The 27,811-nt window shown below is 44.7% G+C and overlaps 1 protein-coding gene across 2 annotated transcripts in view; it reads left to right on the forward strand.

Moving 5' to 3' along the window:
• Positions 1-27,811, forward strand: part of LOC108250816 (nesprin-1) — a 65,615-nt gene that overhangs the window by 12,567 nt on the left and 25,237 nt on the right. For both annotated transcript variants that reach the window (XM_037977959.1, XM_037977960.1), the window contains exons 11-58: positions 519-632; positions 821-958; positions 1,211-1,375; positions 1,799-1,911; positions 2,141-2,309; positions 2,671-2,767; positions 2,842-3,041; positions 3,704-3,868; positions 4,567-4,707; positions 4,804-4,905; positions 5,002-5,181; positions 5,634-5,792; positions 5,869-9,642; positions 9,886-10,020; positions 10,251-10,376; positions 11,464-11,651; positions 11,953-12,034; positions 12,291-12,373; positions 12,454-12,574; positions 12,670-12,960; positions 13,644-14,239; positions 14,311-14,466; positions 14,772-14,922; positions 14,988-15,146; positions 15,327-15,494; positions 15,562-15,663; positions 15,751-15,951; positions 16,030-16,237; positions 16,376-16,488; positions 16,568-16,770; positions 16,854-16,961; positions 17,627-17,891; positions 18,380-18,709; positions 18,786-19,115; positions 19,595-19,894; positions 20,083-20,310; positions 20,432-20,548; positions 21,367-21,693; positions 22,630-22,974; positions 23,112-23,290; positions 23,611-23,827; positions 23,899-23,997; positions 24,292-24,456; positions 25,145-25,492; positions 25,669-25,805; positions 26,304-26,433; positions 26,620-26,793; positions 26,905-27,808. In XM_037977959.1, the coding sequence (XP_037833887.1) occupies positions 519-632; positions 821-958; positions 1,211-1,375; positions 1,799-1,911; positions 2,141-2,309; positions 2,671-2,767; positions 2,842-3,041; positions 3,704-3,868; positions 4,567-4,707; positions 4,804-4,905; positions 5,002-5,181; positions 5,634-5,792; positions 5,869-9,642; positions 9,886-10,020; positions 10,251-10,376; positions 11,464-11,651; positions 11,953-12,034; positions 12,291-12,373; positions 12,454-12,574; positions 12,670-12,960; positions 13,644-14,239; positions 14,311-14,466; positions 14,772-14,922; positions 14,988-15,146; positions 15,327-15,494; positions 15,562-15,663; positions 15,751-15,951; positions 16,030-16,237; positions 16,376-16,488; positions 16,568-16,770; positions 16,854-16,961; positions 17,627-17,891; positions 18,380-18,709; positions 18,786-19,115; positions 19,595-19,894; positions 20,083-20,310; positions 20,432-20,548; positions 21,367-21,693; positions 22,630-22,974; positions 23,112-23,290; positions 23,611-23,827; positions 23,899-23,997; positions 24,292-24,456; positions 25,145-25,492; positions 25,669-25,805; positions 26,304-26,433; positions 26,620-26,793; positions 26,905-27,808 (13,303 nt within the window). The remainder of the gene's footprint in view (positions 1-518; positions 633-820; positions 959-1,210; positions 1,376-1,798; positions 1,912-2,140; positions 2,310-2,670; positions 2,768-2,841; positions 3,042-3,703; positions 3,869-4,566; positions 4,708-4,803; positions 4,906-5,001; positions 5,182-5,633; positions 5,793-5,868; positions 9,643-9,885; positions 10,021-10,250; positions 10,377-11,463; positions 11,652-11,952; positions 12,035-12,290; positions 12,374-12,453; positions 12,575-12,669; positions 12,961-13,643; positions 14,240-14,310; positions 14,467-14,771; positions 14,923-14,987; positions 15,147-15,326; positions 15,495-15,561; positions 15,664-15,750; positions 15,952-16,029; positions 16,238-16,375; positions 16,489-16,567; positions 16,771-16,853; positions 16,962-17,626; positions 17,892-18,379; positions 18,710-18,785; positions 19,116-19,594; positions 19,895-20,082; positions 20,311-20,431; positions 20,549-21,366; positions 21,694-22,629; positions 22,975-23,111; positions 23,291-23,610; positions 23,828-23,898; positions 23,998-24,291; positions 24,457-25,144; positions 25,493-25,668; positions 25,806-26,303; positions 26,434-26,619; positions 26,794-26,904; positions 27,809-27,811) is intronic.

Below are 27,811 nucleotides of genomic sequence, written 5' to 3' on the forward strand. Positions count from 1 at the left end.
ACCACAGACTGCATCAAACTACCACAGACTGCATCAAACTACCACCAAGCTACCACAGACTGCATCAAACTACCACAGACTGCATCAAACTACCACAGACTGCATCAAACTACCACAGACTGCATCAAACTACCACAGACTGCACCGACCAGGTCATCTCAGGGCTCTGGACAAAGAAAAATAAACTCAGTCCTGTTGAAACAGGAACACTGAAGAACAGAAGCCAGCAGGTTCTACTGGTAGAACCAGAACCAGACCCAACAACATGCACGTGTCGGGTCAGAACAGGATGTTGGCAGCTTTATTTCTAATGAATTTAGAAAGTTTAGTCAAGTTTGAGGCAGTTTTTTATTCTGCTCTAACTCCTGAAAGAACATCTTTTATGAAGTCTGAAGAAACACAAAAAAAGGAAAAAAAAGATTTTAGTTTCATCTTCATCATAAAATACAGAGTTTAGTTTTACTTTGTTGGGATTAAGAACTAACCCCATCTGTAAACATGTTTCCTGTTCTGTTCAGACGACAGCTGAGGGTAAAGTGAAGGAGGTGACCTGTTGGCTCGGTCAGGCCTACAATGAGCTGCTGGAAGGATGGGACTCAACAGAAGGAGAAAGTTACTCAGAGAGATATCATGTGGGTTTCATTTTACAGCCCCTCAGTAATAATGTAAATTTAAACATGAAGTTCAGATGTTATTCATCTTTGAGTGTTAAAAAACAACCTGACAGAAGATTGTGTTTAATTTTATTAAAGTATTTTTGCTGGTGTTTGGGCTGTTCCTGTACATGAACAACACAAAAGAAGGCATTTGTTTTCTGCAGGTGTTTCAGACGTTTCTGGTGTCCTTTAATGAACAGCGGCGTCCCATCATGCCTTTACTGACGGCCATGAGACGAGCTCCAAAGCTCAGCAAAGAGCAGCGGGCTCTCAGAGAGGCCTGGGACGCCCTCAACCAAAAGGTTAACAAAACTCTGGTTTTATTCAAAATCAAGTTTGGAGCTGTGCTAACCTAAGTTGGTCTGGTTTATGTTTGGAACATCATAACTACAGCTGAACTTCTACCACCCCCAGATTCACACAGCCAGGATTTTAGATGTTTTAAATCAAAACAGCCCAGTCTCATGTTTCCTGTCTGTATCAGTGGATTAATGTTCCTCAGTAATACAAAGGCTTGGACTTCAATCTAATCTCTTTTCTGGGTTTGGATTTAGCTTCATGAATACAGAATGGAGCTGGATATGAGCCTCCCGCCCCCCCTGGACCTGGTGGCCCGCTGGTTGTTGAAGACAGAGGGGGCTCTGGCTGAGGAACAGGGAGATCCTCAGGACCACGGCTGTGCTGCTGATGAAGCCAGGGAGAAGCAGGAGCTGCTCAAAGTAAGAGATGCTTCACAACAGGTTCCTAAAGGAGGATTTTCTATATCTGCGATCAAAAAGAAACTCATCTGAACGACAGATAGGTCCATGATTGCATGAAATCCATCAGCTGTGGCTCAGTGGTTAGAGCAGTCGTCCTCCAGTGAGAGTTGGAGGTTCGATTCCTGGCAGCAGTCACATGTCAAAGAGTCCCTGGGCAGGACACTGAGCCCCTCATTGCCTCCGATGTGCCCCATCGGTGTATGAATGGAGTTAGACTATAAAATGATTAGTGGAGTGATGTGTGGAGGGGTAAATGAGGACAGGTTGTGTTGGAAAGTGCTTTGAGTGGCCTGATTGGCTAGAAAGGTGCTGTAGAAGTACAGTCCCTTTACCAGTAAATGTAGATTTAAATGTGCATGAACCTCCTGCCTGTTGTTGCAGACTTGTTTGGAGGAGATGCCACAGTATTTCAGAACCTTCCAGTCCTTCAGAAACGTGGACAAATATGGAAACATGATGGTTCCTGCAGACAAGATGGATGAGCTGAAGAGGAGGTGAACTCTCTGATATGTGTGTGTGTGTGTGTGTGTGTGTGTGTGTGTACAAGTTCACTTTCCACAGCTTCTCAATGTTTTAATAAAGAGGTTCTCATAGGACCAGGACCCGGACCTTGAGGTTGTCCAGAGCCTGAGTAACATCTTAAAAGGACACGTTTTACTGCACATCAACATAAAGTTCATTTTTTAGGTTTGATGGACTTTGATGTGATTTTCTCTCCACCAGATTTACCAGTGTCAGAGTCACTGCCAAGTACCACGGGATCAAGCTGGAGAACCGGGAGCACCGCCACACAGTTCTGGACCTGCTGGGTCAGATTAAGGCCAAGCTCCAAGTCTGGAAGAGACCGTATATTTCTCCAGAAGCTGTCAGGGTGTTGCTGCAGGAATGGCATGTAAGAAACCAGAGGGATCAGATTTTTCAGGCAGGTTTACCATCCAGGACATTTAGGTTTTTGTCAAATGTTCAGAAACTTTACATATCCATCATCCTGATGATCCTGATTTCTAAGCTTATTTTGTAAGGACCTCAGCAGTTAAGCAGGAGCATCACAAATTAGCAAATTCCTTGAATGAGAAACAAAACATTTTCCATTTTTGGCTCTTAGGATTTGCCGTGTCCTGGATGTGTCTTCAGCATTAACATACTTCCTGCAGTCTGATGACTCTGTTTTTTGTAAATTAAAACTGATTGTGTTTACTTTGATTTAATCTTAATTGAATGATTTAAACTGATTGTGTTTTAATTTACCACAGGAACTGGTAAACAAACAGGAGCTTCCTTCTTTGTTGGAAGCTGCTCTTCGGAAGCTGAAGCAGATCTCTGAGAAATATTCGAGTAAATCTGCCCTCGGTCAGTGTTCTGCTTCTGATGAACTCTTTTTATGAAGCAGGTGGAGCATTAACCTGAGTGTGTTTGTTCCTCAGCTGCAGATTACCACAGCGTCAGTCAGCAGGTAAAGCAGCTCGAGGAGGAAACCCTGCTGGTTCTGGAGGGTGTGACATCAGCCAAGAGCATCATGGGTCGGGTTCTGTCCGCCTGGGATTCATACAGCGACTGCATGAGCTCCATTCAGGCCTGGCTTCAGCAGGGATCAGTAACTCACAGCCGAGGAAACAGACCGACGGTACGATTAACACAGTTTCTGTAGTGGCAGAATAATTCCCCTTAAATTCACATTTAATCTTACAATGTCATGTCTCAAATTCAACAAAAATATGTAGACTTAAACATTAAAGGGACAACCTGTTTGTCACCATGAGGTTGTGATGAGTATTTGAAGATAGTCAGTATCTTAGCTGCAGAAGATGGCAGCGCTCAGGTCAGACTATCAGTGAGGATCTGTGAGAGCAAACAAGCTAAACGCTGCTCAGAATGGGACATTAGAAAAGAGACGCAGCGTGAATGCTGAATAACGGCTGATATTTACTGAGGAAGCTGAAATGAGTTGGTAAAGCTCAAAGAAACACAACACTAGCTAATACCTAAATGTGACACTATTATAGCTAAATGTAGCAAAAGGTTTGCTAAACGTAACAGAACATAGCTAAAATATTTGTAGATAAAGTTCAATGTTTTGAAAAGTATAAAAATGAAAAGAAGCAGAAGTGACAGCTGCATCTCCTGAATGAGCTGAATGTTTTGATTTATGACCAGCTGAGTCAGCATTCACACAATAGATCAAACAAAGCCCTTTAAGCTTTAACTCGACCACTCAGCTGTTCCAGTTGTGCATATTTACACCTCTCTGGGTATTCCTCTCCCCTGCTGCTGCTTGTTGTTGTTCAGGTGACGCCTGAGTCCATGTCTGAGTGGGGAACCCGACACACCCACCTTAACAAGGCGGGGAACTTCCTGATGGAGTTCACAGACACTCACACCAGCAGAACCTTGGCAGATGAGCTGCGCAAACTCAACCTGCACTGGACAGAGTTCATCAGAGGAAACACTTCTGTAAGTTAAAGCTGGTTGGTGGATAAAAGATCCCCTTTAAACTCGGGACAGCGTTAATCAGCGGGTCAGAACCCGACCGCTAGCGGGTCGGGACAGCGTTAATCAGCGGGTCAGAACCCGACCGCTAGCGGGTCGGGACAGCGTTAATCAGCGGGTCAGAACCCGACCGCTAGCGGGTCGGGTCAGCAGTACATCTTCTATATTGCAGCCGACAACAGAACTTTCCAGCAGACATTGTTCAGCGGTAAAACCAGCAGAACTAACGTGATGGTCTTCCTGTAAGGAAGTGGGCGGAGCTCCACGTGGGTTGCTAGATAAAGGGCTGGGCTTGGCTTGGGGTTGCTAGGTAACAGGGATTGTGATGCAACAATCCCGAGGTTTTTGAAACAGGTGGTTTTGCAGACACCAGGAAACATTTACTTATTGTCAAAAAACCCCTGGGTGGTGTTTGATGCTTGGACTGTTTCTAGAAGCAGCAGAAACCCAAATGGAAGAACAAAAACATGCAGAAAGTGAATTTGGCAGAATAGGTCCCCTTTAAGCAAATATAGCATTTAATATGTATTCTCCTTAAAACCAAGCATTCGCATTTATTAACATTTAGATTTACTCATTAGACAGATGATACAATTATCTGTTTGTATGATGAAGACCGCTGGCCGACTGTCTCATTATAACATTCCTGTTGTTTAACTCAGGAAAGCAGAGCTGAAGGCAGTGGAGAGATCCAGGTAAACTCTCCGGAGCTCCAGGCTTTGATCCGAGAGGCCACGCTGATTCTTAAAGAACCTCTGGAGGCCATGGCTGCTCCTTTACGCACCTACAGGAAAAGACTACAGGTTGGACCCACGGAGCCCTTACTTTTATATTCTGTGATGTTCATTTTCTCTCCTTTGATGGCCAGATATTTCTCTCGTTTTGTTTTTGCTCTTCAGTTCACTATGAGGAAGATAAAAGAAGTGGACCTGGAGGCTCTCGGTCCCTCTCCAGAATCTCCTTCTGATCTGTTACAAAAACTGAGGCTTGCAGTCCCTGAAGTATGAAGGAGTTCTCCTCAGATATCTACTCTGAAACATTTATCATGACATGCACCGTTTCTCGTTTTAAGGGCCTCCATCTTTCCCTGTCATCAGGTGATGCAGACCTTGTTCGAGGCAGAGCAGGTTTGTGCGGAGCTGCAGCACAGTGTATCTGGATTGGACACAAGATTAGCTGAGCTCCTGCTCTGGGAGATGGAGGCCAGAGAGATGTACGAGCTGCTGAGGGCTGCAGATCCACGACACAAACAGCGAGGCCAAGACCCCAGAGCCAGGGTAGGATTGAATGGAAGCTGGTACTGTTTGTGTCGTTTCTTAAACGTATATTTGCTGGTGTAGATTCTCAGTCATTGAGCTTTTGGCAAATCTCAAACATCATGAGATGTTTAAAAGGGCTTTGTTTGCCTGGCTCAAAAAGAGATGTTTGGAGATGTATTTGTTTTTGTATTTTCATGTGACCAAAACATCTCTCATATGAACCAGGCTGACAAAGATCCTAATGACCCTCAGGAGGGAAGGAAGGGAGATTAATCTGCAGTAAAATTTAGCTGCGTAAACGGAGCATCTCATGTAGTTTAAAGCTTGGAACTCCACTCTCTCCCACATGGGAAGTGAAACATCTTCAATACAGAAAAGAAGCCCAGTTGCTTTTTTTAATTAAAACTTTTGGGTTTAAACATATATTTATTAAGACACTAAAGAACATTAATTGTAATTTCTATTTGCAGGTCATAATTTCCCGTGGACTGCAGCTGGAGGGTCAGGTTGTCACAGAGGAGCAGGACCTGCAGGTTATAGTCATGACAAGTCAGAAGAACTCACCTATCCAGTATCTCCATGCCTCTGCCATGCAGGAACGAGTTCAAGCTGTTGTGGCCCAATCTCAGGTTAGCAGATTTCTCTCACTGGCACACAGATGCTGTATATAAAGAGACGTTCTAATGTGATTATTTGGTATTTCAGGAAGCTATTGGTATGCTGAGCAGCCTGGGAGCTCGAAGGGACCGAAGCAGAAGTCCTTCAGAGGCCGGTCCTCCTTCGAAGGTCTTCATTCAAGATAAAACCAAGCTTGAACATCAGAGCCCCTCAGACACCCAGCTGCCAACTCAGGAGTCTGAGATCTGTCTGGGTTCACATCACAGTAACAGAACCTTTGTGCCAAAGATAGTTGTGCAAGAATACAGAGAAGAAAAAATTGTGTCTCCACCATTGCCGTATACCTATGCTCAAGCTGTGACCGGAACCAGGTCTTCACCGCAGGGACGGACTCCGGCTTCCCAAGAGATCGCTGCACAAAAACTACAGGAGACTCAACATCAAGATCCGATACCACAGCTCCTGCAACAAGATCCTTCCAGACAAACAACAACTGAAACAGGACAGCAAAAACTCAAGTATGAGCAATCAGTAGGAAAGAAAAATCAACAAGAGTTGATGCATGAAGAACCAGAACAACAGCAGCACAAGCAAGAACAGGACCACCATCAGAGAGAAGTTTATCAATATCAAAGTGAACAGCTGATAGTTACAACTGTGAAAGAAACTACTAAAGGAAAACAGAAAACAGAGCTCCATGAGAAGACTTCACATCAGCAACCAACAGCAAAGAAAACATCTCTGAGCTCACAAGAGCTTCAGAGCAGAAAGGCTCAGGCCATGAAGAACCGACCCTGGCTGCAAAAAGCTGCTTTAGGCAACAAGAAAACTCCAGGTCCACATCCAGAACAAGATCCTGATCAGGATAAACATATCAAGTCACAGTTAAAAACAGCCATCGCTACTCATTTGTCAACTGGTGGGGAACAACCTGAACCATACCCAAAACTTACTAAGGAGACACGACAACTGCAAGAAAAGCAACGAAAAGCTGCTCAGGAACAAAAAGAGCAACAGCAACAAAAAGAAAGACAGCAACAAAAAGAGCAGCAGCAACAAAAAGAAAGACAGCAACAAAAAGAGCAGCAACAACAAAAAGAAAGACGGCAACAAAAAGAGCAGCAGCAACAACAAATGCAGTTTCAGGAATTTAAACAACAAGCACACCCAGTTGTAAGGCAGGTCAAACCAGATTCAAACATCCAGACTAAACCCCGGACTGTAACTGAGACTCAGTCTAACAAACAAACAAAGATCCTGAATCCGTCCCAACCCAAAATGCAGTCTAAGCTTCAGTCTGTGGTCCAAGTGTCCCTCACAGATGTGTCTCACTCTTCTACAGAGACCCAACAAACAGCAGCTAGCTTCTCACAAACTGGAATAAAGGAAAGTCAGTCGCAAATTCAAACTCTTCCAACACTCCATGGCTCTACAAAATCCCAGTCCCTGTCCCAAACATCTGTCCCTTTAGAATCTCTGCATCTCTTGCAACCACAGAGTCCAGCCCACGGTCCATCTGTTGCTCAAGTTCAGACATGGACTCCTATCAGCCCCTCTTCGCCTGTGCCAGCACTGGTTTCAGGCTTAATTCAGCCTCCAGTGCCATCCCACATTCAGCTTCGGACTCATCCACATTCTTGGGCACCTGTCAGGCCCCCTTCTCCTAAACCCCCAATGCACGACCAGCCTGAAACCATTGGTCAGGCAAAAACCTTTACTCAAACTCACCCACAGCCCAGAGATCATCATGAAACCCGTCCTGAGCTGCAAACTCATTCTGAAATCCATACAAAGTCCATGAACATGCCTCGGATCTGTGCAAAGTCGGGAGCTCAGTCTCAGGTTCCTCATCAAACTCATGTCCAATTAGTGACCCATCCTCAGCAAAAGGCAGACTTTCAAACCAGTAATCTGTCCATTGCCCAGGTTCAAACTCATGTTCAACCAGTGGCCAGGCTAAGTGATCACCAACCACCAACTCACTATCAAACCCAAGTTCAACCTGCAGTCCATCATCAGGTCCATCCAGTTCCTGACCCTGTGACTCATTCTCAACCTCCAGTCCTGCAGCATAGTCTTCATTCCCAGGGCCAACTGCAGGCCTGGACTCCAGTCCGAGCCTCATCCCCAATGTCTTCTCAGCATCTTCAGGCTGCAGCTCAACCTCAGCTTTATCACCAGGGTTACTCCCAGTTTTCATCTCAGCATTGGACAGAAAAACAGGAGTCACAAAGCCAGGCCATATTCCAACAGAGACATCCTGTTTCACAGCTATACCCTCAAGCTCAAGTGCCAATGTCTCAGTCCTACCCAGCAGCTCAGCCTGTACCACAGTGGCCCCAGCAAGGGCCTCAGGTCCCCCCCAATATGTTTTCTCACATGGGTCTGCCTTATACTCGGCCTCAAACTCATCTCCAGGCACACACTCAATCATGGTCTCAAACCCAACCTCAAATCACCCCCCAGGGTCCCATCCAAATCAAGCCCCACCAACCTGTTCATACAGTCCAAACAGAACAAGGCCAGGTTCAGCAGCAGACTTGGGTTCAGCCAATACCACAACTTCACTCCCAGTCTTATCAACATCCTCAGGCTCAGCAGTATTTAATGGTTCAGCATCAGGCTCAGATCCAAACACACATAGGTCCCCAATCACAACCACCACACCAAGTCCAGTCTCAGCTACCTTTACAGGGCCCGCTTCAAATTCAGGCCCAGGCCCAGTCTCAAACACACATCCATACACAACCAGAACTGCAAGCCAAGTCTCACACCAAGCCCTCCTCAGAGTCCAAACCCTCCCAACTCCTTCTCCCGATGGTTGAGGTAAAAGGTCCATCATTTCCACTGTCTAAACCTCTGGACCAAGCAGGGTTTGAATTACCAGCCCAACAAAAGGTACCATCACCAATCCAATTTAAGGTTGATTCAGAACCCAAACGTCAACCCACTCTGCCCAAACCAGTTCCATCAACTACAACAGCAATGTTCGAATCTTCAACTAAAGTCAAGATGCAAAAACAAACAACATCAAAACCTTTGGATGATTCAGAACCTGAAGTTCAATCACCAGCTCAACCCCTGGGTGAGTCACCTACACAACCTCAGGTAACAACCGAGCCCCTGGTTCTGACACCAACCAAATCTCAGAATGAATCAACACTGCAGTCCAAGTTGCAGACTGAAACTCCAACACAACCTGTGGCTCACTTACAAATTCAGCCTAATATTGACCCAACATCAAAACTTATGGTCCAGTCAGCGATTCAACCCAAACCTGAGGCACCATTACAACCACAGACTCCGTTATCACCCTTACCCAAACCCCAAACACCTCCACAGTCTAAGGTTCAGAGTGAAACCCCAGCAAAACCTGTGGCTCAGCCACTAATTCAACCCAAATCTGACCCATTAACACAACCCAAGGTCCAATCAGCGATTCAACCCAAACCTGAGGCACAACCACAGACTCAGTTACCATCCTTACCCAAACCCCAAATGCCTCCACAGTCCAAGACTCAATCCCCACTACAGACTAGACCTCCGACTCAACCACTTCCACCATCGAACCGTCAGATCCCATCTCCCCTTCAACACAAACCTCAGCAACAACAGACCAGCCCTGTCTTTCAAGTCCCTGTTCTGCCTCAGATCCAGGCTGAGTCCACAGATGACCTCCTCAGACCTCCTGCCCTGGCTCAGGCTCCTCCTCAGGCCTACACAGAGGCCTACATCAAGGCTCGAGCTCTGGCCATGAATGGCTTTGAGGAGGCCAAGCACTGCCTGCAAGCACACATCCTGGAGGCCATCTCTGTCTTTACAGATAAATGTTTGTCAGCTGAGCAAGCAGCAGTTAAAGAGGTAAATGTAACTAGCTCCTGTATCTGAATGTGATTTAAATCTCTCAGCTGTACTGATAAACATGTTATTTTGGGGGGTAATTATTAATGGGTCTATAATAAGATATGTGCTGTTTTTACTTGAGGAGATATTTGACTTGAATCTTGCTGAAATAAACTAACTGTGTTTCTCGTAATGCCTTCAGGTTTTCTAATAAACTGATTAGCATGAAGTTATCCTGCAGGTGTTTGTCTTTCTCCTCAGGAGACTCTAAGGACTCTTGACCCGGAGCTCCTGGAGGAGTTCCTGAGGGCAGCGAAGGGCATGGAGGCCTTTTGTTCCCCCTCACAGCTCAGAGACATGGACTCCTTCACCCAGTCTGTCAGGATGCAGTGGGAGGTAGGAAACTAGTTAAACTGCAGTGGGAATGTTCTGTATCTAAAGCTAAAACTAGCAAAAACATTAGCTAAAAGCTAAAATGACCAACTATGCTCTAGCTTTGTGATCTTTTTTAATTTGAGTTTACAGCCACCACTATGTAAATCAATGATTGCATTTACTTTGTACTGTATGTTACTGCAGGTTGTCATGTTATTGTTGATTTAAACTGATTTTATATCATCTCCCAGGGTGTGAGAGCTGAGATCTCAGGCTTTTTGAATCAGTTACGGTTTGCAGTAACAAGGAAAGATTTTAATTCAGCTGCCCTGCGCTGTGAGAAGCATTTAGCTTCCTGCTTAAACAAACAGGAACAGGTAGTGAAATTACTGCAGCTAAACTCTGTAGGTGTGCTTCAAAGGATGGGTGCGCAGCTTAGTTTACCTGCTTTGCTTTTGAATATGTTTGAGTAGACGTCAGTGGGAATTTATTCTGGCTTTTTATGAGAATGCTGTTTTTGCAGGGGTGTGTTCAATGTATTAACTGTCCGTATCTTAAATGTTGTCCAGAAAAGCCAAACTCGTGATTACCGATAACATCAAGAATAAAAACTCTTCATCTGTTTGATGGTGAAAACAATAAAGTATAGATAATGTTAGAGAGGGGAAAATAAGAAAACAGCATTCTTTGATTTTTGTGCATCTGTTGGTTGCTGGGGGTTGGCTTGTGTTCTGCAAAACATCTGCCGTGTCTTTTCTGCTGTATGTACAAGAAACCTTTTACTTTGAACGTATTAGATGCTAATGAGTTATCTACAGTCCTGGTAAAAAGAAAGTCCACTCTTTCAGTTCTAAGGTTTTATGTTTCAGGACATGATCAAAATGATGACCACTGTCAGCACGGAGGTGGAGGGCTGATGGTTTGGGCTGATTCTGGAATCAGATGTGTCCCAAACACAGCAGCTAATCTACAACAGAACGGTCCAGAACCAGAACCAGAACCTCAGAGAGCTGAGCAGAAACCAATAAGCTGAAGAAACGCTGGAAAGAAGAGTGGGCCACAACTCCTCCACAACCATGAGAGAGACAAACAGGAACCAATGACCTGAAGCAACGCTGGAAAGAAGAGTGGGCCACAACTCCTCCACAACCATGAGAGAGACTGATACAGAAAATTCTGAGATTTAAAGGAGTTTCTATAAGCTGCTGTATTGTTTAGTAAATAACGACTCGATAGAATCTGTTGGGTGTTTTTGTTCACTTCAGGCTGAATTTAAATCCTTTTAGAACCTGATAAAGACCAGATCAGTTTGTTATGACAGGAAAAACCCTGGAATGGGAGGGTGGACTTTCTTTTTTCCAGGATTGTAATATTTTATGTTATCAGTTTATTATAAATGAACTTTTTAGAGAATTTTTAGTTTGTTTTGTTCCTTACTTGTCTCTCTCTGATCTCGTTGACCAGGCCTGCTTCTCAGCAGACTTTGCTGAGGCCGAGCAGCACCTTCAGGCTCTGAAGGAGCTGTGTGATACTCTGAGCCCTGAGGACGCTCACCGCCTGGCCCAGACCCAGCTGATGGAGTGTGAAACGAGGCTGGCTGCCATCCAGCGGCAGTTCAGCGGAGACCAAGACGCTCCACACCCTGAGTCCAGGTGAGCTTCTGTCATGGAATCTCATCTTCAGCCTGCAGAAGCAAGTTATTTATTCCGTTACTGAGGTGTAAAATCATCAACCTGTGCCAGTTTTTCAGTTACAGACAAACTGAACTTCCCTGCCTGGCACCGTTGTTTTCATTGAATAAAAAGTGTGAATATAAGATTCAGTCATGTGCAGTATACTTTTTGTTTCAGTTTCTTTAAAATAAATATTTAGGAAGGTTACTTTCAATTTTTGTTGACTTGTGTAAAAGCATGTTGAAATAAGAGAAAGATGATGATTATTTTGATTTTACAGGATTTATTTGGCTCTTGGTGAAGATCTGAACATACAAAAAGGGCCTAAAAAAACCAGTGACAAACCTCAGGTGTCAGTGGAGGTAAGATTCACCCATCTGGCCTCAAAAGTATTCACCCCCTTGGTACTTTTTCTGCTTTTTTCTTACAACTTGGAATTTTTTTAGACTTTTTCATTTTAATGAAGTTAACTTCAATTTAACTTCATAAAGTTAACTTCAATTTAACTTCATAAATCCATTTTTTTGTTAGTAAAAGTTTTCATCTACATTTTAAAAACTGAGTTTAAGGTTCTGTGTCTGCGTGCTGAAGAACTGAAGAGCTTTCTTTGTGTTTTAGGCGCCTCAGGCGGCGGCGCACACACCTCAGGTAGAAAAGCAGGCGTCTGCAGAGGAAGTTAATAAGAAGGAGGCTTTTGAAAGGTACAATGAGGAATAACGTATTGAGGGATTGATTTGTATTTATTTTCAGTTTTCATCATTTTACTGTGTGGAACTTCCAGATATGAGAACTGTAAAAGGACTCTGCAGGTCCATCTGGCTAAAAACGAGCAAAGCTTCAAGGAGATTCCTTCTGACTCCGTTTCCCTGAAAGGTCTGCACACACGGCTCCAGGAAATCCAGGTGCGAGTTTCCTTGTGTCAGACACACGAGGAGTTCGTTTTTATTTTACATGAGTTTTTTAGATGTTAGAAACAAACCGGTCCTCATGTCTCCAGTTCGTGCGCCAGGAGACGGAGTCTCTGTGGTCCGAGTATGAAACCCAGTGTTCCCAGCTGAGCGGGGACTCTTCTGTGGAGCAGGAGAAGGCCGAGCTGCAGGAGATGTGGCGCAGCCAGCAGCAGAACCTTCAGAGAAGAGGCAGTTCTCTGGGTTCTGCTCTCAGACAGATCGACTCCACGGAGAACCACATGGTGGACTTCACCGACCGGCTGGACCGGTACCTGAGACAGCCCAAAGACATCAGTGGTTTCAGCCTGTCCAACACCAACATCCTGAAGGACATTAAGGTGTGCCATCAGCAGAGTATTTATTGAATTGGCATTTAAATATCATCTGATGGGCCGGAGATAACTATAACAAGGACTGTTTCTGGCCAACGGGCCTTGGGTTTGACACAGGTGTGTTTTACTGAGAGGTGAGGGTCATTAATAAAGACAGACAGAAAAGGGGAAAAACTTCATTTTATGGATGACAAACTGCCAGACTTCCAGGGTTTCTGTCTGTGATTTCTGAAATATAATAAAACAATAAAAGAGCTGCCACGTATAAAAACAATTTAAAAAAAAGGAGTATTCTTGGCTCTGAGATGCTTCAGTTCAAGATGCCGACTGATGAAACGGAACAGAAAGAGTTCAGTTCAAAATGTAAACAACACATCTTGATAATTCTTGACTTGTTGAAGATGTTCGGTTCAGTCTCCATCTGGGTTTCCTGATAAATCTCTGCTCTTTGAGGATCCACGGATCAGGAGCCTGAATTGTTTCCTGACACATAAAAAATGTTTTTCTGTTCTGTTTCAGTCCTTTATTAGTTATTTGGGACTAGGTCAACTTTAGAACCAGTTGTGATCCACCCGGTCTGCGGTTCAGTACAACAGAATCCAGTTCCTGGTCTTTTTTCACAAATTGTTTCATGCAGATTAGCTTCATTTGTGTTTTACACCTCTAAACTTTGTCTCTTTTCACTAAAGGAACTGGACGACAACATTCAAAGTGAGCTGGACCAGTTGTCCCGACTGGACCCTGAATCCAGCATCCTTGACCCCAGAGAATTCTTTCCTCTGACCCGTGAAGTGGAGACCCACAGAACCAGCCTGGACCAGCTCCGCCAGCAGGTCCAGAAGAGCGAGGCAGCCGCTCGCGCTCTCGACCGTTTCCTCATGTCCCTGCGCACCGTGGAGGAGGACATATCTGGAGTCCAAGCTGCCCCCTGCAGCGACTCCGTGGTTCTGCAGGACTGTCGGACCAAGCTGGCTCTGATCAAACAGAGCATCGACAGTCTGAAAGACAAGGCCCCTCAGCTGGACCTGCTCCTGCAGGGAGCCCGGCTCACCATCACCAGGGACGGAGCCCCGGCCTCGTGCCTGGACATGGTGACAGTCCTGCTGAGGAGGCTGGAGGACGCTGACAGAGGACTGGCAAGCCAGCAGACAGGCCTTCAGAAGGAGACTCAGAGCAGATCTTTGGGTCTGAGGAAGAGGAGTGTGATCGGGGAGCTGAGAAAGCTTCAAGATACGATTGAAAAGCAGAACCTGAGAGAGCCCACCATCCCTGCTGTGCAGCACATGTACGTGCCTCTATGCTGTAACCATGAAATCCTGAATATCAGAGAAAAACTTCATCATCTTGTGTTTTCAGGCTTCGTTCCCTGTCAGATCTGGAGGTCCAGCTCCAGGATCAACAGTCTGAGCTTCAGAACCTCCGAGAACTGCAAGAAACACAAGGAGGAGGAGAAAACCTCCTTGAAGACCTGGAGGCACAGTGGGATGAGTTCCAGAGAGTTTTCTGTGACAGGTAGGGCCAAAACTGACACTATGTTCCGGTAAAGAAACAGAAACTAAATTCATTCAGAAGCCTCTCAGGAACACAGCTCTGCAGAGAATGGGACATTTATCACAAGCCTGTAAATAACAAACAGCCACTCAGGCAAACTGATGATTCTCATGTTAATTCTGACATGAAGATTCACAAACAGTCAGTAAAAATCGTGTCCAAGGTTTCTCTAAAAAGCCATAGAAGAATGACTTATATTTCTTGATCTGGGCTTGTACCTTCATATGAAAACCATCCCTTGTGTGCTGTACTTTTGTCCTCTGCAGAAGGAAACAGTGCAGACTTATTTTGGATCTTTTGAAGAAGTTCCAGACCTGCCATAGTCACCTGAGCAGCATCATTCAGAAAGCTGAGCAGACCATCACCGATCAGGCTTCCTATGTGGGAAAAGACAACCTGCAGAGAACCATGATGAAGGTGAGTCCATAAGGTGTTTCCACAGATGTGACTTTGATGTTCTCACTAACAGGATTCTCCTCCAGGTGTGTGACATGAAGAAGGAGCTGGGTGGTGTCAGTGAGCAGATGGAGGACATGAGGGGTGTCTGCAAGCAGCTCCATTCTGAACTGAAGAAGTTCCCCGACTGCAGCGAGACTCCATTTGAAGCAGAGGCACGCACACTGATGGACAGCTGGTTGGATGTACGTGTACAGAGATGCATCATTTACTCAGTAATGTGATGTTTGTCAGAACTTGATCATTTTAATTTTATTTCTAACAACATTAAAGCTTTCTGAACCTTTAAAACAGGCCGAAATCAAACATTGGACACTGCTCCGAATATTGATGTCTTATATTTATTGTTTTGTATAATTTTGCAGGTGACAGAGAAGACTGACACCTACATGGATAACCTTCAGGTGGGGGTGGAGCTGTGGGAGAAACAGCTGATGTTGGGGACAGAAGTGGATAACTGGGCCGTAGCCAAGCTGGCCCTGTTTGCAGCGGGTCATCCCTTCCACGACGAACAACAAGTTATTTCCATGAGGGTAAGATGAAACCACCTTTTACCTTCAGGAAGAACTGGACTCATCTCAAAGTGTTTCTGGTTTGTAGGAGGAAATTCACACCAACGAGGAGAATATTGAGCATTTCCACAAGAAGTCTGTAGAGATCCAGGAGATGCTGCAGAGTCAGGAGGCTCCTCTAGAGCTGCAGGTGAGCTGATAGACCTCCGCAGGGTTCCTGTGCCCCACTCCTCTCCTCTGCTTTCCTTTCAAACATGTCCTTCTTTGCACCTTCTAGGTGATGGAGACCCAGCTGAGGAAGAGGATGGAGCAGGTGAAGGAGCTGTTCACTGACTGCACAGATGTCTTTGAAGAGCTGATAGCTGTGAGGAAACATCTGTGTGAGAAGATCGGGGAGTGTCAGACATCTGTGGAGAACATCCAGGGTTGTCTCAGTCAGATCGATGCTTCAGAACCAAATGCAGAAGCTCAGATCCAGGTACAGAAGTGGGAACAGGATGGTGGGGTTCTCACATGAATGAAACTCACCTCAGCTTGTTGATGTGTCCCACTCCAGGCTGTCTGTGAAGAGCTGCAGGCTCAGGAGGAGCAGGCCAACGCCGTGCTGAAGGAAGTGGGGTTGGTCTCCAGCGTGGCCAGTCCAAAGGTTCTGGAGGAACTTTCTTCTGACTGTAGCAGAATGAAAGAGGTCATCGCTCGCACCAAAGACCTGATTCACCTGAAGAGGGAGGAGAGAGACAAAGGCCTGCCCAGGGTCATCAGCGGTTAGTGTTTAAGGACAGGACATGTTTCCTGTCAAATCATTTCAGAATAAAAGAAGCAGTCTTTGAAGGAAAGCATATTGCCTGCATTTGTGCTCAAGTTTAAACAGATTGTTCATGAATCACTTTTATTTTTCCCAGATGAAAGGGAATCATTTGAGGAATGGTTCCAGGATCTTCAGATGTCAGTCAATGAGTGTTTTGAGAACCCTGAGAGCAGAACAGACGTGGAAACTTCAGTGCAAAGACTGCGTGTAAGAGAATGAGTCAGCTGATTGGATGTAATCTGATGCATACCTGGTGTGTCCTCATGGTTTGTCTCATGTCCATCAGCGTTTTCTGAAATCTGAGGACACAGAGAGACGTCTGGGTCAGATCCAGGACCGGGTGCAGGGATCGAGCCAGCAGGTTCCTCCGCAGCAGCTCTCCGAGCTCAGCGCCTGGCTGAAGGAGCAGGAGGAGGAGGTCGGCACGTTTCGAACCCACTGCCACAACAGGCAGAAACAGATGGAGTCTCTCCTCAGTGACCTGAACAGGTAATAGAAGCTTGTTGGGTCAAACACTGACGAGAAGTAAAAGGACTGGTGTGACTGTAACTAAACCGTTGTTTGTTCTCTAGTCTGCAGAAGCAGCATGAGAGCCTGTTTGAGTGGCTGCAGAACAAAGAGAAACAGTCCCTGGTCTCAGAAAATCTGACGCTTCTTCTGGAGGAACTTCAGGATGAGAGGTGACCTTCAGCACGAGCACCAAACTGGAACTATTACCCTCACGTGTACTTTAATGATGCAAGTAAACACGGAGGAATAATGTTCAAAGTCTGTAAAAATACTGCAGGTAAGGGGGACGTTACAGTGTCCCCTTCTGTCCCTGGACCGAGAGGGTCCCGTCCCTGACCCGAGAGGGTCCCGAGTGTTCTGTCCCTGACCAGAGTGTTCTGTCCCTGACCAGAGTGTCCCGCCCCTGACCCGAGTGTCCCGCCCCTGACCCGAGTGTCCCGCCCCTGACCCGAGTGTCCTGTTCTGTCCCTGACCCGAGTGTCCCGAGTGTCCTTGAGTGACCCGTCTGGCCTCCTACATATTAACGGATACAGAACATGTCCTCCTGACGTTTTTTTTTTTCTTCCTAACGCTAAAAGCAGCATTCCTTGGAGGAATGCATGTCACCCGCCACAGAAACCGACTGTAGACTCTTAGTGTTCAGAGTGTTGGAGACGACTCTCAGCTACTACCAGCTCAGCATCTGTAAACTAAGTTACAGTAAGTTTTGTGCTTGCTGAGGTCTGTTAGCTGTGGTGGCCATCTTGAATCTGGTTAAAATCTGTTTTTTATGTCAGTCTGTGGTAGAAATGTTGTAATTTGGTTGATATTCTGTTTGCTTCTCTTCATGCGTCAGCGGCCGTGCTGAGGCTCTCGGCGAGCTCTTAGCATCGATACGCAGACATGGAGTCCGAGCTGAGAACATCCTGAAGGACGGGGACAACCTGTTACAGCGCTTCAGAAACCTGCAGGCCCGGCTGAGGAAGCAGGCAGAGGCCCAGAGCGTCCTGCAGGAAGAGTACATCAGGTTTAAAGCCCAGGCAGACACAACCAGGACCTGGATCAGGGACTTCTCTGTTGTTTCAGACTCTGAGGTGGAGGACATGAAGGACAAAGCTCTGGTTAGTGGACCAAGTTTCCATCTGAGCTGATCGACAGCATGGCAGAAAAATGTAACGTTTTATAACCATTTTATAAGTATACGTTTAAACTACATCAGACAGAAAAAGACAGAAAAACAGGAGGTTAAAGTCATCTTGAGAAAGTTTTTTTCCTCCAGCTGCTGGATTTAAGTTGAAGGAGAATCAGTAAAATGTCATCAAGTCTGAATCTCACTGAGCTGAGACTTGTTAAAAACACAAAACTGTGAGAAAATATGAGACTTTTCACTTGGATTCCCTCTGAATTTGTTCTTATGATGCGTTTCTGTACGTATATATCCTTCCTGCAGATTATGTGCAGTTTTATTTGTCACAGTTCAGGCATAAAGGGTTTTAATTATGTTTAAATTTGGTCACAGTTTGTTTTTTTGTCTCACGTTTCCCACACTTTCTGGGTCACAGAGTCGGGTTTCAGACGGCCACTGGCCAAACTTTTTTCTCCCCAACAGAACGTGCTGAAGTCCAGACCTGAGGGAGAATCCAAAGTGAAGAACCTGAGAGCTGAAGTGGACCATCTGTGTGAGCAGGAGGAGCTGAAAGACCACGAGAAACAGGAAGTTCAGCTGGTCCTCGGAGACACGGAGACGGAGTGGAGGACACTCCTGCAGGCTGCTGAGGACGCTCTCAGTAAGGCTGAAACTCAGGCTCTACTAAACAAACAGTCTGATGCTTTCCAAATCCAGAATCAAAGTGTTGGGTCCTGGATCAGAGAACAGAACGAAGCCCTGGCATCTCTTGGTGATCACATGCAGGTTGAGGAGAAGCTGAATGTGGTGCAGGTGTGTTCCAGACTGAGTTCACTGAGGTTTAATGTGCAGAACCATCTTCTAAAGATTCATCCTCTCATCTCTTCAGGCTGTTCTGAGCTCCAGGTCTGATGGAGAGTCCAGGCTTCAGGATCTGAAGGACCAGGGTCAGAGCCTGAGTAAAAACCAGGAGCTGAAGGACAGCAGGAGGCAGGAAGTTCTGGATGCTGTCAGACACACAGAGGAACAGTGGTGGAACGTGTTCCAGACTGCTGAGGAGGTTCTGAACCAGGCGGAGAGTCAGGCTGCCTCGGAGAGGGACTTTGATGCTTTCAAAAACCAGAACCAGGTCTTCCAGTCCTGGATCAAGGAGCAGAAGCAGAAGCTGTTGGGTCTTGGGGCTCAGATGCAGTTTGGAGACAGGTGTCAGATTCTGCAGGTGAGTCAGAGGGTCAATCATTAAACTGGTGTACAGGTACGGAAGCCCTGAAGGACAAACAAAAAGTATTATTCTTTTGACTTGATGACTTTTTAAAAGACAAAAGTATATTTTTAGGTGGAAAACCATCATTTTGTCTCATTTCTAAAAGAGGCTGTTTACACCAGTATAGAAGCTCGTTTACATCCCTTTGATTTTAAAAAAATTATTAAGCCAAAATTATGAGATACTGATTCCTAATTATAGGATGAAATACTCTCAAATTATTCATCAGTCATTTTAAGCTACTTTGTGGCTTGAAATGGTTTGGGGAAAAACTTTTTTTTTATTATGTCCTGTAGTTGTTAGAGAAGGTACTTTTGAATTGACTTTAAAAAACGGATTATATATTTGTTTGTTTGTCTTTTAAGACCTTCCTTCAAACTTTAAACCTTGATTCCCTGTATTTAGTTTGAATCTGAACCTCTTCTTGCTTTCAGGCTGTTCTGGCGTCTGAACCTGAAGGACGATCTCAGCTTCTCGACCTGAAGCTCCAGGCTGAGCGTCTGTGTGAGAACCTGAGGGAGGACAGGAAACAGGATGTGGAACAGCTGGTGTCCTGCACGGAGCAGGTGTGGACAGCAGTCCTGCAGGCAGCCAGACAAGCAGAGCTCCGGAGTCTCTCAGACGATTTTGATTCTCAGAGTAAAAACACTGAATCCTGGATCGGAGAGCGACATGAGAAACTGCAGTCTTTAAGCTTTCAGACATCAGCTGACGAGAGACGACACACAGCTCAGGTGTGTTCAGATAAAATACCTGTCAGAAGTTAGATGTCTCAGAGCATGCCTGTTATGCCTCTTTAGGCCTCACGCTCTCAGACAGGATGAGATTCATTCATGCACACATGTTTTTATCCTCCGTTCTCAAAGTTAAAGTTATTAGTTGTTACTGTCTCAGTGTTTGATGTAAAATCTCTTCCTTTCAGAGCGTGTTGAGCAGCAGACCTGAGGGTGACGTCCAGGTGAACAACCTGAGGAGGCGGGGTCAGTCTGTGTGTGACCATCAGGGTGCCGATGAGGGCAGGAAGCTCCAGGTTCAGCAGACAGTTAAAAACACAGAGGAGCAATGGAAGATGCTTCTGCAAAGTGCTAAACAAGTGGAAGCTGCTGCGGCTGCAGAGATCATCCAGGAATCAGAGAGGAAACTGTTGGAGGTGAGTTTCTGTGTTAAACTGTAGGAACAACCTGCAGATAATCCCAGGTAAAACCAGTCGTCCCTCCTCCTCCTCCTCCTCCTCACTGAACCATGTTGAACAATCTTTTCTGTTTTTACAGATGACAGAGTTTGAGTCCCATCAGCAGGACACAGCTCTGTGGCTCCAGGATCTCCAGCAGCAGCTGAGCTGTTTGAGCAGCCGGACTGACGCTGAGGACAGACTTCAGGCAGCACAGGTGAGCTGCAGCTTCTGTACCTGGATCAGGTTAGAGTCACCGTGTTGTTGTTTCCTGGAAGGCATTAAAACAAGCTCTGACAGGAAGGAGAGGTGGGAGCACAGTAACTTTTAAACAAACTGGATGTGTGGGCCAATAAGACACTCTGCATCCTGAGCTGCTGCTCTTTAACATTTACATTACCCACCACCTGCGATGAACTAATAATTTATAATAATGTATTTTATATTCATGGAAAAACTGCATCAGAGGTTGAAATTAACAGAGGAAAAAAATCAATCTCTGGTCCTATTTTATAAAACTGAAAACTGCAAATGTGCTCTTTACAAATAGGCACAAACTCAAGGACTGTCCTCATATTTCTGTCAAAACTAAAACATGTAGAGAATTTCAAATACTTGGGTTTTACCTGTGATTCAGCTCTCACTTGTCAGCTAAGTGATTATTTAACATCATCTCTACTGCATGACAGGTTGGTCTCAGGCAGGTAAAACAGTCACAGACTGGATTCATCATGAATCAGGACAGAAAATCTCATCAGTTACATAATATTTGAGTTTTTGGAGAACTTGAAGATAGACTTAAATGTTAACTTTTTAAAACAATAGCTCTGCTTCTCCCTCCTTAAAGCCTTTTTTACTCTCAGCAGCAGCTGTGAACAGATATTTTGTATTTCCTGTTTTTTACCAACTACCTGCCTGGAACAGTTCATCTCTGCATGTATTTTTACAAGGTCAATGTTTTTATTGTGCGTTGTCCCTGATTAAATAAATGTCCATTTTAATTCAGTTGTGACAAACATTCCTCATCTTTTTCAGTCCATGATGAGCCTAAAGACTGAAGGAGAGTCCAGGATCCAGAAGCTCAGGAGTCGGGCTCAAAGTTTGTGTTCTCAGAGTCTGGAGGAAGATAAAAAACAAGCGGTCCAGCAGAAAGCACGAGCTGCCGAGGAGGAGTGGAGGAAAGTTCTGCAGGACGTTAAAGAAGCTGTGAGTGACGCTGAGAGACGTTCTGTTCTCCATAACGAGCTGAAGACCTTCGAAGCTCTGAGAGGAAACACCTGCAGCTGGCTGCAGGAGAAGCAGCACAGCCTGGTTTCTCCAGACAGTCAGACGGATCCACAGCAGGCCATGAAATCAGCTCAGGTCAGTCTGAAGGAAGCCAGGCTCTCTCACTCTGGTCTTTAGCAGCAGTTCTTCCGCCTTTTTGAGGGTCTACTGAGAGGCTGTTAGTCACGTCTTCTGGAGTTTGTTTAGAAGAAATAATAATAAAAAAAGGAAAACAGAAAAAACATTATTTCTGCACATATAAAAAAGAAAAATCTTTTAATTATTGAGGCACTTTTCCTGAAGATAATAGTTTTATTAACATTATTTCTTTTGCCTCAGTAAGAAGAAGAGCTCTGAGCCTGAAACTGTTTATTCTCTGCTGGTGAAAATGGAAAGTGAACAAGTGAAAAACCCATCAAAGATCTGAACCAGAACTTGAGAGCTGCATCATTCTTTCAGCTCTGATGCTGCTTGTTTGTGTAAAATAAGGTTTTATTCCTGTAAACTGGGTTTCTCCATAAATGTGTTTTTATGACCAGCTGCTAGAAACAAACAGCCCAAAGATCCAACACTGGTTCATCCCTTGAGTTTTGTGCTGTTTTATAGAAAAATAGAATAAAATAGAATAACCCTTTATTTGTCCCTTAGCGAGGAAATTCAAGGGATCAGCAGCAAAGTCAGGAAGGAGACAGGTTACACACATTAAAAACTACAAAAAAATAAAGACAACAAAGGAAACAGTTTGCAGTTTAAACTAAAAACTCAAGGGTGGCTCAAGACTTTTGCACAGTACTGAACCTGTTCTGAATATCATAACTTTAGCTTTGCTTTTCCTGATGTCTGCATTTCTGTTTCTATTTCTGATTAATTTAGTTTGGGATATAAAAGTTTGTTTCTCTCAATTAAAAGTTTCATCTTCCTTGTATTCTTCTGAAAGGTCTCAGTAATCCCTGCTGCCTGCATCTTATTTCTCTGGTCAGGTTCTTCACTGATTAATGTAAACATGTTTAACTTAAGATATTTAATCCTCAGGACATCCTGAGCTGCAAACCTGAAGGAGACTCCAAACTGACTGAGCTGCAAAGACAAAGCAGACGTTTGTCTGACCTGGAGGACGTGGAGGAGCACATGAAGCTGGAGGTCCAGCAGAAAGTCCAAGACTCAGAGGATCTGTGGCAGACGGTCCTGCAGACTGCTGAGGATGCTCTGAAGAAAGCTGAGATCCAGTACTCGCTGTCCAGGGAGCTGGAGGCTTTCTGGATCCATGCAGGCGGCACCAGGAGTTGGCTCCAGAACCTGCAGGAACGAGCTGATTCCATGATGGGAGGCCCTCAGGGCAGCAAGACTCAGACTGAGGAGAGGCTGGCCACTGCACAGGTGAGCTATAGGCCACAGATTTTACAATCATTTACATGTTTTTATACAAATGATCTTTTACAGAAGAAGTCTTACAGATGACTGATGACTGCTGTTGTAGATAAATGGGATTCTAACCACACAAACTTTGTCTTCAGGCCATCCTGAGTTTCAAGGCCAACGGTGACGCTCAGGTGATGGAGCTGAAGAGGCGAGCGCAGACTCTCTGCGAGCACATGGACCTGGAGAAGGACAAGAAAAAGGAAGTTCAGAAGACAGTCAGAGACATGGAGACAAGGTGGAAGACAGTTGTCCAAGCTGCTGAGGACACGCAGAGGTACAGACTGAGTTTAGGTTACAAGATAATGTTAGAAAATTTAACTATATGTGTCGTTATTATAACATGTATGACTACTAGTAAAATAAAATAATTGTACATCTCTTTTCTTAAAGTTACAAAGTATTTTGAATAAAGGGTGGGTGTATGAGGGGCCATTAATGCCAGAATTTATTCACACACATACAGTATGCATTCATCCACTATCAGACATTTATTCTCCTTAAATCCATCAGTCTCTCATTAAAGTGAGGCTGGTTTCTTTCTTAAATCTACTCTGGGTTCTGATGTTCTGAGATGTACCATCTGGGATCTGTTAGACTCTTACAGGCCGCTCTGGAGCGTTTGGTCTCCTTTGAGTATAAACAAAGCCAGGCTGAGGCCCAACTGGCTGAGCTCCAGAGACAAACGTCCAGCCTTCCTCACGTCTTCTCCTGGCCGGGCCTAGGAGAGCGACGGCAGGCCGTGGAACAGGCCCGCACCCTCAGGGAACACACTTCAGCCTTGGCCCCTGTTCTCTCAGATTTATGCACAGAGGTAAAGAACTGTGGCAGGTTGATGCTTCTCAGGAAACAAACTTAATTTAAACATTATTTATTTATTTTAAGGCAAAGGAGCTGTTTGAAATGACAGGAGACCATAGTTGGACAGATTTGTCCTCAGCAGTCAGAGAGGAGTCCATCCCTGCTCTGCTGACACAACTAACTGTGAGTTTATCTCAGTGGAATCACAACATCGCTCAAGATCAAATAAACTACAAATACTTTTATTTTGTCCATCATAATGTAAATGTTAATCAGATGTAGCAGTTTAACACTTTAGTTTTTAGCAGTTACTCTTTGTTAACCCTAAAACTATAATTATTTGAGCACCTTTGATGTCTTCTTTCAAGTAGAAATAAATTGAATCATTTCTTTCTAGTCTTCTTCCTATGAGTAAGATAGAAAGTAGACTTCCTGTAGGCCCAGTAAAGTTGTTCTGTTTATGTCTTCGGTTGTCAGGATGTGATGGGACACCTGGAGGACGGTATTCTGACAGAGCGACACTTCACTCTGCTCATGGAGCAGCACGAAGCAGCTCAGGATTGGCTGAGGGAGCAGGTTAAAGGCCTGGGACCGCCTCCGGCTGACAGACACGGGCTTCACAACACTGCCAACACCCTGAAGGTTAAAATCAATCAAAAAACAATTTGGATCAAGAAATAAATCTTTTTATGATACAAAAAAAGAGAAAATCAATCTGAAAGGATGAAAGGCCAGGCATTCCTTGAAGAAATGCTTTTTATGCCAGAGTTCAAGCTAAGATCATTTCATGTTGAGAAATGACAGAGTTGTACTTGTTTTAGTCATATCTTGAAAGTAGTGTTGCATACAATATGATCTGGAATAATCTTTCACCATTAGCCTTGATTAAACCCCAATGCATTATGGTCTATTTCCCCCAATTTACTAACAACTTCCCTACATGGCTTTTACTGAACCATGGGAGCGGTTTATAGTGGATAAAAAATGAAATAAAATTTCAAGCAGCACAACAAAATGGCCGACTCATGATATACAGCACTATGTAGTGAATTCAAACACAACCCAAAACTGAATCAGATATAAATGTACACCCAGTGATTAGTTCAATTAAAATCTGTCCAGCTGCCAACAGACACTGGCAAAATCATTATCACCCACCTTTCCTTTTGACAGCAGGTGATAATTACTCTTCCATTTGACACTTTCCTGTCTAACAAAACACTTCCTTCTAGTAGAAACTGGAAACGTAGAGAACATTTATGCAACTTTCCAAAGACTTTATTTGTATCCTAATAATCTGATAATAATCCTCGTCCTGCTTTGATTCCAGGCTCTGCTGCAGACGGTTGATAGAGAACACAGAGAGATGAAGGATCTGGACTCTGCCAAAGACAGTTTGTTGAGCTTCTGCACCCCTGGAGGTCAGGACGCTCTGACCCTGGGGGTCAGCCGTCTCCACGACCTCTGCAGCAGCTCAGAGCAGGAAGTGAGGGAGCACCTGATGACCTGTGAGGTGCAGTTAGAGGAGACGGAGCGCCAGCTGAGCCGGGTTTCTGAGGGCCTGAAGGAGGAAGCAGCAGCTCTGCAGTGGGAGCTCCGCTCTCTGGATCAGGCTCTGAGTTACAACGAACCTCAGGACAACATCGCTCAGCTTCAGCAGCACTGGAACAGCCTGCAGGTACCAGAACCACTTCTACAAAACATGTATAATTATAGAAATACTTCTTTTTGCAAACATAGCATCCGCTAAGGTTTTATTTTTTATTTTAGAAAAGTCTTTAAATGGTTACATAAGTTATATTTGCACTGCAGGAAGGAAACCTTTAATGATGTGATGTTCTTTGTTTCTCTTAGAATTGTGAGAAATCACTTGAAGATTTGGGTCAAAAAGTTTCTAATCTGCAGCAGGAAGTGACATCAACATCTTCCACCAATGAGCTGCTGGCAGACGTCATCAGTACGGTTGAACGTTTGTGCCAGCAACATGCCAGGTACGCAGGTGTTGTAAACACATTTGATGGATGAACAGATATAATACATTAAATTTATGATGAGTTGTCCCGGAGATACCGGCTGTACCAGCAGGAGCTTTCTGATCTGTAGGTTTTGTTTCACATTCTTCCTGCTTATCTAAAGAACATGAACATTTTCATCTCTAAAGCTGTAAACCTTCTGAATTCTCAGCTGCTTTTCCTTTTTAATTATTCTCCATGTCAGCAACCTGCCTCAGACGCTCACTCTGATCTTCCATTAGAGCTCTGTGTCCGTTTTAGTTTTAATAAATCTGCTTTATTAAATAATACAAGCAGACTGCATGGGAACACGTTCTCTGAGGAATTCTCCTGCAGCCATGACTTTCTTTTAAAGTACAGTTCTTTCTGGGAGACCAGTGTTTTGGAAGAAGTAAAAATAGTTTTATTTCTTGTCTTCCGTGATTTCTGCAGATACAATATAAATGACTGTTTTTATTCATTCCATTTTGTTGACAGTCTGAAGTCCAGACTGCATGAGCATCAGGAAACCTGCTGCAGAAACACAGCTGGGTGTCTGAAGGACTGTCTTTCTGCCCTGCAACAATGGAACCTCAACAAACCATCAGACTCAAGTTCTTCCATTCAGGTTCCCTTTTTTTAGTATTTTTCCTAACAACTACACCAACCCCGTCTGAATAAATGTTGTATCAGTAAGCTCCTGAATGTGACTCATGTTAGTGTCCTACTTGAACTCTAACCCTCTTTTATTACTCAGACAGATTGCTGATTGCTAAGAACACCTAAATGTCTGTTTGTTTCCTGCTGGGTTTAGGTATCATTAGAAGAAGTTGAAATGTTGCAGCACAGCCTGCAGGAGGCGTTTTCACACCAACAGTTTCTGTCAGCCTGTTTGACCCCTGACCTGTTCAGAAACCTGCAGAAAGAGAGTTCAGACGCCCTCAGACAGGCAGACCTACAGAAGTCTTCTCTGACTCACATGTTGAAGGTATTCACAACTCATTTTAACTAAATGTTTCAAAGGATCTTAAAGATTTAATATAAAGTTTATCCATAGCACCATTTTGTAATAAATATCCGTTTTCTCATTTTATTCAAGGAACTTGAGAGGAATAAACAGGTGTCTGACGTTTCTCCTGAAGGTCTGCAGGAGACAAACACCATCATTGTGGCCCCGCCACGTAAAAGCAAGCGTCTACTTGAGAAGGGTCAGGTTAAACTGCAGCCAAATATTCTTTTATCTGACGAATCTACACCTGTTCAGGAGGAAATGTCGCTTCCTGTTCAAACCCAAAAACCAAATGTCAAAGCAGTCATAGAAATCTCAAGTGAAGTTGTTGTTGGTGACGAAACTTCACCTGTACCATCCAGGAAAAAGGCAAAGACATCTGCCAGCACTAAGGTGGAGTCTGAAATAATGAAAACTTTACCGAATGAACATGAAACCCGTCTGCTGTCTGCTGCTCAGTCAGTCACAGAACAAGGTAAGACCAGAACTGAACCTGAACCTGCTAACGAGGCAATGAGTCCAGCTGTGTCCTCAATGAATGCACGGACAGAGGAAGAACCCGAACAGTCAGCTGCATGGAGAGAGGAAGAACCCAAGCAGCTGGTTGCACGGATACAAGAAGAACCAAAACAGCTGACTGCACAAACAGAGGAATCTGAACGGCCAGCTGCACGGACTGTTGAAGAACCCAAACAGCCAGCTGCACAGATACAGGAAGAATCTGAACAGCCAGCTGCACAGACAGAGGTAGAACCCCAACAGCCGCCTGCATGGATACAGGAAGAACCCGATCAGTCAGCTGCACGGAGAGAGGAAGAACCCAAACAGCTGGTTGAAGAGATACAGGAAGAACCTGATCAGTCAGCTGCACGGAGAGAGGAAGAACCCAAACAGCTGGTTGAAGAGATACAGGAAGAACCTGATCAGGCAGCTGCACTGAGAGAGGAAGAACCCCAACAGCCAGCTGCACAGACAGAGGAAGAACCCCAACAGCCAG

This window comes from Kryptolebias marmoratus, linkage group LG10 (assembly GCF_001649575.2).
Source record: "Kryptolebias marmoratus isolate JLee-2015 linkage group LG10, ASM164957v2, whole genome shotgun sequence".
Lineage (NCBI taxonomy): Eukaryota > Metazoa > Chordata > Actinopteri > Cyprinodontiformes > Rivulidae > Kryptolebias > Kryptolebias marmoratus.